The sequence below is a fragment of the Entamoeba histolytica genome, genomic scaffold (genome assembly GCF_000208925.1).
Source record: "Entamoeba histolytica HM-1:IMSS scf_1104750519205 genomic scaffold, whole genome shotgun sequence".
Classification (NCBI taxonomy): domain Eukaryota; phylum Evosea; order Mastigamoebida; family Endamoebidae; genus Entamoeba; species Entamoeba histolytica.
The window spans coordinates 827-10,075 of NW_001915275.1; the positions used below are offsets into that span (position 1 = coordinate 827).

At 24.6% G+C, this 9,249-nt stretch overlaps 6 protein-coding genes across 6 annotated transcripts, besides 1 other annotated feature; all 6 read right to left on the minus strand.

Annotated features, from left to right (window-relative positions):
• Positions 1-1,011: 1,011 nt before the first annotated feature.
• On the minus strand, positions 1,012-1,722 carry EHI_193790 (uncharacterized protein; the record flags this gene model as incomplete). The annotated part of the gene is made up of 2 exons (XM_001914246.1): positions 1,012-1,225; positions 1,271-1,722. 2 exons carry the CDS (start codon positions 1,720-1,722, stop codon positions 1,012-1,014), a joined length of 666 nt encoding a protein of 221 aa, XP_001914281.1.
• Positions 1,723-1,765: 43 nt separating this feature from the next.
• EHI_193800 (uncharacterized protein) lies at positions 1,766-2,485 on the minus strand (the record flags this gene model as incomplete). The annotated part of the gene is made up of 1 exon (XM_001914247.1): positions 1,766-2,485. One exon carries the CDS (start codon positions 2,483-2,485, stop codon positions 1,766-1,768), a length of 720 nt encoding a protein of 239 aa, XP_001914282.1.
• An 88-nt stretch (positions 2,486-2,573) lies between these two features.
• Positions 2,574-3,218, minus strand: EHI_193810 (uncharacterized protein; the record flags this gene model as incomplete). The annotated part of the gene is made up of 1 exon (XM_001914248.1): positions 2,574-3,218. One exon carries the CDS (start codon positions 3,216-3,218, stop codon positions 2,574-2,576), a length of 645 nt encoding a protein of 214 aa, XP_001914283.1.
• Positions 3,219-4,045: 827 nt separating this feature from the next.
• On the minus strand, positions 4,046-4,495 carry EHI_193820 (uncharacterized protein; the record flags this gene model as incomplete). Its single annotated transcript, XM_001914249.1, has 1 exon — positions 4,046-4,495. The coding sequence occupies one exon, from the start codon at positions 4,493-4,495 to the stop codon at positions 4,046-4,048; it is 450 nt and encodes a 149-aa protein (XP_001914284.1).
• Positions 4,496-5,128: 633 nt separating this feature from the next.
• EHI_193830 (endonuclease V, putative) lies at positions 5,129-5,962 on the minus strand (the record flags this gene model as incomplete). The annotated part of the gene is made up of 3 exons (XM_642757.1): positions 5,129-5,431; positions 5,479-5,796; positions 5,864-5,962. 3 exons carry the CDS (start codon positions 5,960-5,962, stop codon positions 5,129-5,131), a joined length of 720 nt encoding a protein of 239 aa, XP_647849.1.
• Positions 5,963-6,019: 57 nt separating this feature from the next.
• Positions 6,020-7,022, minus strand: EHI_193840 (protein kinase, putative; the record flags this gene model as incomplete). The annotated part of the gene is made up of 2 exons (XM_644415.1): positions 6,020-6,722; positions 6,772-7,022. The coding sequence occupies 2 exons, from the start codon at positions 7,020-7,022 to the stop codon at positions 6,020-6,022; spliced, it is 954 nt and encodes a 317-aa protein (XP_649507.1).
• Positions 7,023-7,090: 68 nt separating this feature from the next.
• Positions 7,091-7,513: a repeat region.
• Positions 7,514-9,249: the final 1,736 nt, after the last annotated feature.

The following is a 9,249-nucleotide window of genomic DNA, read 5'->3' on the forward strand; positions in this document are numbered from 1 at the left end:
ATTCATTTATCATCTTTTCTATTTTATTCTTTATTTTAAATATTTATGATGATTTGTTATTTTATTTTATATTTCATGTATTTCTTTTTTTCATTTTCTATTCTTTATTATTTCTTCTTCTTGTATTTGATATATTGTAATTAATGTATTGAATTAAATGAATAATTCTTATTGACATTAATTTATTTCATATTTATTGTTTAAATATAATTGTTGTGAATTTTGTTATATCTTTGTAATTTCATTTTCAATTGTGAATTTTCTTTCATTTTATCTTCATAATTATTTCTTTATTGTCTTTTATATTCTTCATTTTCTTACCCTTTTATATTTCTCTTGTCTTTATATTCGTTATTCTATATTTATTTTATCTATTCATATGTCTTATGACTACTATTTATTATTATAATATTCATAACACATATAATTTTGATTAATTTAGGATTTTTCATTCACTGAAAGAATATCATGTTTATCTTCAAACTGACAAAATAAAAATAATCAAACACTAATCTGAATTTGAATTAATAAATTCAATGTACTATCTCCTTATTATTCTAACCATTTAACAATTAATTATAACATGATATTTATAAGGAATTGATATGATATAAAAATGAAATTATCAATTATTCTATTTTTAATTGACTTATTTTTATAATAACAAAAATAAAAAACAAATTTATTAGAAGAAAAAATGATGAATCAAAAAAACAATACTTTCTATTTAAGCAAATAAAGTATGTTTGTATTATGTTATGATTATTTGTACATCATAACACTGGTTTGTTTTTTCTTTAAATCTCCTCGTTATTCTCCATTGATTTATTTTGTCTTTATTGTTTTATTAACTCATATTCTTTGTGTTATTAAATTCCATTTTGATTTTATTCATTTTCTTAGTACATTTCTTAATTATGTTATTGAACATATCTCACTTTAACCTCAAATGACTCTCTTCATCTTGTTGTCTATTCTCTTCTGTACAAAACAATCAATATCCCTTTGTTATCAATCACTCAATAATGATAAAATGTATCTAATAAGACTTTCTCTTCTTAATTCAAAATCGTCATACCTTAATTGACTTAACAAATGAGAACAACAATGTTCATCAAACTCAAAATGAAATCCCGTGATGAGAATTTTGCCTTTTCCATATCTTCTAGTATATCCACATGGTTTGCCATCTTCATACAACGCAAAATAAGTACCTTCTACTTTACTGTTATTGTCATCAAAATAACAACCTCCATTATAATAAACTTACGCATAACTATTATTGTACTTTATCTTTACTATATGTGCACCTGACTCACTATTTGGTTGATATCCATCATACACTGGACCAATTGCATTTCCTTCGTAAAATTTTAAGTAACGTTCTCCTTCAATGGGTAATTGTGAATTTGCATTGAACTTAATGTATGATGATGAAAAATATGCTCCAGCACATATCCCTAAGAACTTTCCGCCATTGAGAACAAACGACTTAATCAATTCAATTCCATCCATCTGAAGTTTGTCAAGATATGGCAAATCCTCACCTCCAGGAATGACTAACAAATCAGTATTTTCAACCCATTGACTCGTCTTAATTTCGGAAGAAGAAATTACAAAAACATTAGCACAAGGGAAAAAATGATGAAATAAATGAATTGTGTTATAAACACAAAGAGTAGATGTTCCAATGTCATTATACACTCTGATAGTAGTGATCATCAAATGAAATAATAAAAATGAAGATGATTAAACAATGATGGAATTAAAAGTATGAAAAAATATATTTCAAAAAGAGTTTTCTCTTTATTTCAAATTCACTTTTCTGACTTTCTTTAAGCATTTTACCACACCATTCTATGTCTAATTCAAAATGAGGACCAGAAAGAATAACTTTTCCTTTACCAATAACGTCAAAGAATAATGCATTCATTCCATTTTGATATTTTGCAAGAAAATGACTCTCTTTGTATTGATTTAAATTGTCAACAAATGAACATCCTCCATTATAATAAAGTTCGACTTTTTCATTGTTTTGATAATAAATAGGAATTATGACAGCTCCTCGTTCAGAATATTCTTCAAATCCTTGATACATTGGTTTATGAGCAATCCCATTGAAGAGTTTTAATGTTCTTTCTTCACATAGTGTTAATTCATTTGCAACATCTTTATTAAATTCAATAAATGATGATGCAAAATATGCTCCTGCACAAATTCCAAGATACTTTCCACCATTATTAATAAATTCTTTTAATACTTCAACTCCTTTGCCATTGAGTTTTTTGTGAAATGGACGATCAGCACCACCTGGCATAACAAACAAATCAGTTTCATAAATCCATTTACCTTCAATTAACTCATTAGCATATATTTTTCTTATTTGAGCTTCTTGGTATTGAGAATGAAGCATTTTTATTGAGTAATAAACACAAACATCAATAGTCCCTTCATCAGCATAAATAACTATTGATTTTATTGTCATAAAAAGTCTTACTTCTTCTTCAATTAGTCTAAGTTCTTTTATATTGTGTCTTATTCCTGTTTGACTTTATAATTCTGCGAAAAATAATTCAATTTAAAACATCATGAAGAATTGAAAGTAACTTTTCTGCAATTTTGTGATGTGAATCAGATGTGAAATGAACACCATCTGCTCCAACACTCATTCCATCTAAATCAACAAATCCATCTATTATTTCTTGCTTTTTCCACATTTCAACAACAATTTTTAATTGATGAACAAAATTCAATGATTCTGCAATCACTGGATTTACTGTGGATTTCCAACTATCAAATGTACAATATTGAAGTGGTGGTGGAATTAAAATAATTATTTTTGTTTGTTTTTGTACTTTTTCGATGTATTGTTGCAATGCATCAATAACTTGTTGTGAAGTTGCTTTTGAAAGAATGTCATTAATACATAATGCAAGGATTAATACTTTGTTTGTTGAAAATGGATTGGAGGTAATCTTTAATAAGAATTGATCATAGTCTTTTAATCCATTAGTAATGCCAAATGGGATGTTTTCATATTTCAATGAACGAGCAGGTTTTCCATCAACAATACAATTGACTTTTGTAAATTCTTTTTTTAATTGTTCAATGACAATGTTAGAAAATCGGTCTTTGGAAGAATAACGTTTATAAGTCACAGCTTCAATTCCATAAAGATTTGAATCGCCATAAAAGAATATTGAAACTTCATTATTCATCAATTAATTATTTTTATTAGTTTTAAAACTAACGTAAAAATAACAAATTTTTTATTTCTGACAATAACAAAATTTTACTTGAGGAAGTGATAAATACAATTCAATGTTAATAAACTCACTTTCTTTTGATCTTTTGCAATAGAAATTCTTTATAAATTCTTTTTGAATCATTTCTCCATTAATTTTACTTTCATTAAGAATCAAAGTATAAAATATATTTGTATTGGTTATTTTAAACTCAGAATAATGAAGATAAAGTGAATCAAGATAAGATGGTAATTCTACATTATGAGTATTACATTTTTCAGTGTGAAGTTGCTTAACTTTAATACAATTTAATTCACTAAATGATATATGACTTTGTGATAAACCAAAACATGATACAGTTAAAGAAGTCAAAGAAGAAGGAAGTAAAGTTGAATATGAAATTAATCCCAATGTTTTTAAACTACAAAGATGTGAATAATATTGGATATTATGTTGTTTAAAGAATCATTTAATACTAATTGTGTAATTAATAATTTCTTTGGTAAAGAATTAGAATAACATTGTAAAAATTCCAATGAAGTAGGATAAAATGATTCAACATCAACACTTTTAATGATTTTGTTTAAGTACAACACTTTTAATTGTGTTAATAAACAAAGACTACCACAAGTATTACATGACAATGACAAATATGTTAACATTCGATATAACATAATTGGAAATGATTTGTTTGAGCACAAAGAAAGTCGAATTAATTGAGAATAATGAGAAATTTGAATAAAATCAGTAATTGTTAAAGCTGTTAAATTATTAGGAAGAGATAAATGTTGAATATATTTTCATTGAAGATGTAATTCTTTAAGAGAAGATATTTCATAGAAATATTTTGAATCTAAATGTGTTAAAGGAGTTGGTTGATTGAAACAAATTGAAGATGTTGTTGATTTGATTGATTTTATGAATGTGAATGAACTAAAATCCATTTCAATTTTCTTGTTGATAAATCCATTTATTTTTATATGTTCAGGATAATACTGAAGTATTGTATCATTATTAAATCCTTTTTCTGTTATTTCAAATCCATCAACTAATCGTTTATTGTGAATAATACCATCATTAGAAATAGTACAATAACATTCTTTGTAACAAAATGTAATTCTTTTAAGGAGTTTCTTATTTTTAATGACTGATTCTAATATTTCTTGTTTATCAAATTCAATAATTACTTTTCTAATATTGAATTGATCAATGTGATTAATAAAGTTGATATCAACAAATCCTTCCATCATAACATAGACTCTTTCAAAACGATGATATTTATTTCTAATAAAATCATTAACTCTTATGTGTTTCTTAATATTAAGTGATAGACTTGTTAAAGAAGTAAATTCTGAAAGATCAAAAGAGTATTTAGGATTTTTTAATGTTAATGAAGCAATTCTTACTTTCTAATAATCATTTCTTAATATTGTAGATTTTGTATTAATAACAGAAGTCGAATCAATTTAATTTGTGAAGGAATTAATGGAAGAAATTGAATAATTTGTTCTGTAAATCACACTGTTTCAAGATGAGGGAATACTTTCATTTCTTTTATAAACGATTTTTGGAGTTGAAAATTACATTCTTTAATATGAAAATATTCATTAACTTTCTCAACAGAATATGATGGATTGATATGTAACATTTGAAGTGAGTCTTTACATTTTTTATTTATTAATGTAAACAATTCACCTGTTTTTATGTTATTAAAATATAATACAATATTTGACAGATAAATCTCTTCAAGTTGTATCTTTTTTAATCATTGTAAATGATTGATTGAAGTTTAATTTGTTAATTCCTTTTTTTTGAAAAGAAATATATTGTTGACTTTTCATTTATATGTAATAATTTTAATCTTCGTTTTGTTTTGCTTATCTCTAATTCATGTGTGGGAGTAATCCTTCATCTCTTAACAACTTTCTTGAAATTAAATCAGCTAGTCGAATAGGCTCTGGGATTTTATGTAAACAACATTCTTTACAGATAATTACTGCTGTTGAAAGTGAAACTTTATTCCCACAACTAACAATGATTGGATTTATACTACCACCTCTACTTCTTATAACCTCACATAACACTTCTCCATTTGAAGTACTAACTGTAGTTGATTCACCTGGTTTGATTTGTGAAGTAATTATATTAATCTCCTTCTTTCCTATCCCATCAACACATAATACAGTCTACATTCTTACAACTATTCTGTGGATAAAACACAAAAAACACAAACTTTTGCAACACCAATTGATGGTATATCACAATAAACTCCAACATGAGTTGCAGAACCAAATCTTCGAGGATGATAATATCCATTTCCATCAACAAGCACAACTTGTGGATATAACTCAGGGTACTTTTCTTTACAATCGTTGAGTAGTTCATGATAAACTTCTACTTCTCTAAATCCAAGAAATCCTGAAATATAAGGAATTGTAATTATTTTACGACATGTTAATGTTAATAACTCTTTTCCAGAAGGATATTCACAAACAACTAAACAACCAATTGCAAGATTTTGATGATTTGTTGAAAATGAAATATCCAATCCCTAATTATTAATAATTTATCATATCAATTAATAATGTTCTACTTATAAACAAACAAAATAAACAAACACCAACACGTGATAATGTATTTAATGTCCAATCATGTGAGTCTTCAAGTATTACATCTTTAGAATGTAAAATTTGATATTTTTCCCATTGTTTTTCCATTAATTATTGTTTTTAAGTTTAAATACACAAAAAAATAAAATAACGAGAAAATAAAAGTCAATTTGTTGTGTTTTTGACTATCCATGGATGAACTAAACACTCAGCAAAACTCATTCTTTTAGAAGGATCATATTGAATTAGTTTGTTAATAAAATCTTTGCAATCATTTGTGAGATAGCTTGGAAAAGAATATTTAACATTTCTGACTTTTTTCATAACCTCTTCACGACTGTTAGATTGAAATGGAGGTTCACCAGTACATAGTTCAAATGTTAAAACTCCTAAACACCATTGACCAATCGATCCATCATAATATTTTTCTAATACAATTTCAGGACATAAATAATCTAATGTACCACAATAAGTATTTCTTTTTGTCTTGGCTTGAACAGACCATCCAAAGTCAGCTAATTTGACTTGATCATTGTGATCTATCATGATGTTTTCTGGTTTTAAATCACGATGAATACAATTCATCTCTTGACAATACTTTAAAGCTTCAGTTGTTGCTTTTATGTATCGAGCAGCTCTTCTTTCATCAAAACGACCAGCTTGTTGTAATAACCTATATAATTCACCTTTCTTACAATATTCAAGAACAAGGAACCACCTGTTTTTATCTTCAAAAAATCCGAATAATTTGAGAATATTAGGATGATTAAGATGAGATTGTAATTCAATCTCTCTTTTCATTTGAATTCCCATCTCGCATTTTTGTAATTGTCTTTTAAATATAACTTTTAATGCACAAACATAGTCACTAAAGAATTAACTCCTCCTTATTTAATAAATGAATATCTAAAACAAACTATTTTTTGTATTTTACAAGATAAACATTTCCAAATTTTCCTTGACCAAGTGGTTTTCCAATATCAAACATATCCAACGACAATTGGGTTGGCTTTTTTTCATCATCTTTTTTTGGTTTACTTTCAATTTCTTTTTTAAGAGGAGAATTTACTGATAATTGTTCAACCCTACGAGGAGCAGCCATAGGTTTTGTAGGTATGTATTGTTGAGATTTGGATGAAATAGCAGTTTTAGAGGAAAAACTGAACATACTAAATGATGTTAAGAAATTTTTCTTTTATTTTATTTTTAGTTAATAATATAATAAAAAATTAAATTAAAAGTAATTAAATAAGAATTAATTTTATTGTTCTTTTTTCATTAAAGACTGACTAATTCCATATGTTTTCTTCTACCATCTCTACGGAGTATGTTTGGTTGTGATAGAAGCAGTATTCCATGACATTACATCATGTTTTTTATTACATGGTTTTTAATTTCTTTCTCGATGTCAATGTCAATTGTTAATTCTTTAATTAATTTATTACTTTCTTTATTTACTAATCAATTTATTGAAATTACTACTGGAATTATTCTGACATCTTTTAATTTTTCTATTTTCATTAGAATATTCTTTAATTCATTATACATATTTCTTTTCTTCCAACACACTCAATTAATATTGTGATCAGCCACAATAATCATATCAAATAATAGACTAGTTTTATTCTTTTTATCTAATACATATATATCTGATATTTTAAAACAAAAATAAATATAAATACACTGAAATAATATTTAAATAAATAGGAATTAAAAATAAATAATGAATTTACAAACAGATGAATTAAAACAAAAACAAACCAAATTACTTTGAATTGGAGAATCAGGAAAATGTAAAAGTTCACTTGGTAATTTCATTTTACAGAAGAATATTTTTAAAGTAGGTGATAGTCTAAATTCAGAAGCAAATAAACATCTTAAATGTTTTGGAGAAAGAGATAGAAGTGATGTAGTTGTTATTGACACACCTGGTATTAATGATACTAATAATTTTGATAATAAACATATTCAGAATATTGTTAATTGTGTTAGAGCTGAAGGGTTACAAGGAATTATATTAACAATAGAATTTACTAATTGTAAATTTACTGATAATATTAAACAAGTTATTGAAACTATAAATGATGTTTTCAAAATAAAAGACATTTGGAAACATGTTTGTATTGTTTGGACTGAATGTTATAATTCTCTTCCACCAAAGAAAATTGAAAAAGGTAAAATTAACAAAGAACAATTCAAAGAAGAATTAATTTCATTTATAAATCAAATAAATAAGACAAATGAAGAATTTGATATACCAATGTATTATGTAGATTCACAACCAGATGAAGAATATGATAATATCAGATCAGAAGAAGAAATAGAAAGATTAATTGAATGGGGAAGAGGAATGGAGTTAATTGATGAAGAAGAAATTAAGAAACTAAACGGTGAATATAAAGAAATTCGATATGAAGAAAAAAGAAGAAAAAGGTAAAACAATAGAAGAAACAAAGTCTGATATAACATATGAAATAAATACATACAGAAGAGAAATTAAAATTAAATATAATGGAGAAGAAATAAAAGGTGAATGGAAATTAATTAGTACTAGAACTATAACAGAAAACAAACGTAATATAAATCAACCTGATTGTGTTGTGATGTAATTGAAGAAATGATAATATTAAATTCACTATTTGATTATTTGAAATAAACTTGTTTGAACTAATAGAAAAATCAAATAAGTTAAATTCATCAATGTTTAATTTAATAAAAACAAAGAAATTGAAAATAAGAAATAAAAAATAAATAAAGAAGAATGAGAATATAAGAATAAAGAAATGAAATAAAGAATATAATGAAACAAACAAATAAAATACAAATAATGAAAATGAGTTAAACTAAATGTGTATGATGTAATTAATTTAATAATGAATGGAATTAATATAAACTGAATGTAATTTGAATATTTTAATATCAAAATAATGATATTTTATGATGAATATCAAAATACATTATTAAAATATTCATCAATCATACAAATAACATATAAATGTATAAACAATAAATCAATATAACAACATAAAGAATAAATAAATCAACATCAAACAATCATTTTATATTTAATTTTCTATTATAATTCTTTTCAATTACTAAAGTGAAATAAATTAACAATTAGAATATTTTTTAAATGATACAAATAATAAAATGAAGATTTATAATTGTCATTTAATATTAGAAGAAAAATGAAGAAAGAATAAAATGAAAATTAATAAGAATTGAATAAATAAAACATACAAATTAATAAATTATATTGAAATTCATTGAATATTTTAAATTATTTACACTTTTAGAATCAATATCAACACATAGTTATAACAAATAAATGAAATTCAATTATCTAATATTTGAATTATTCTTCATTATACAAAACAACATTAATGTATGTTGAG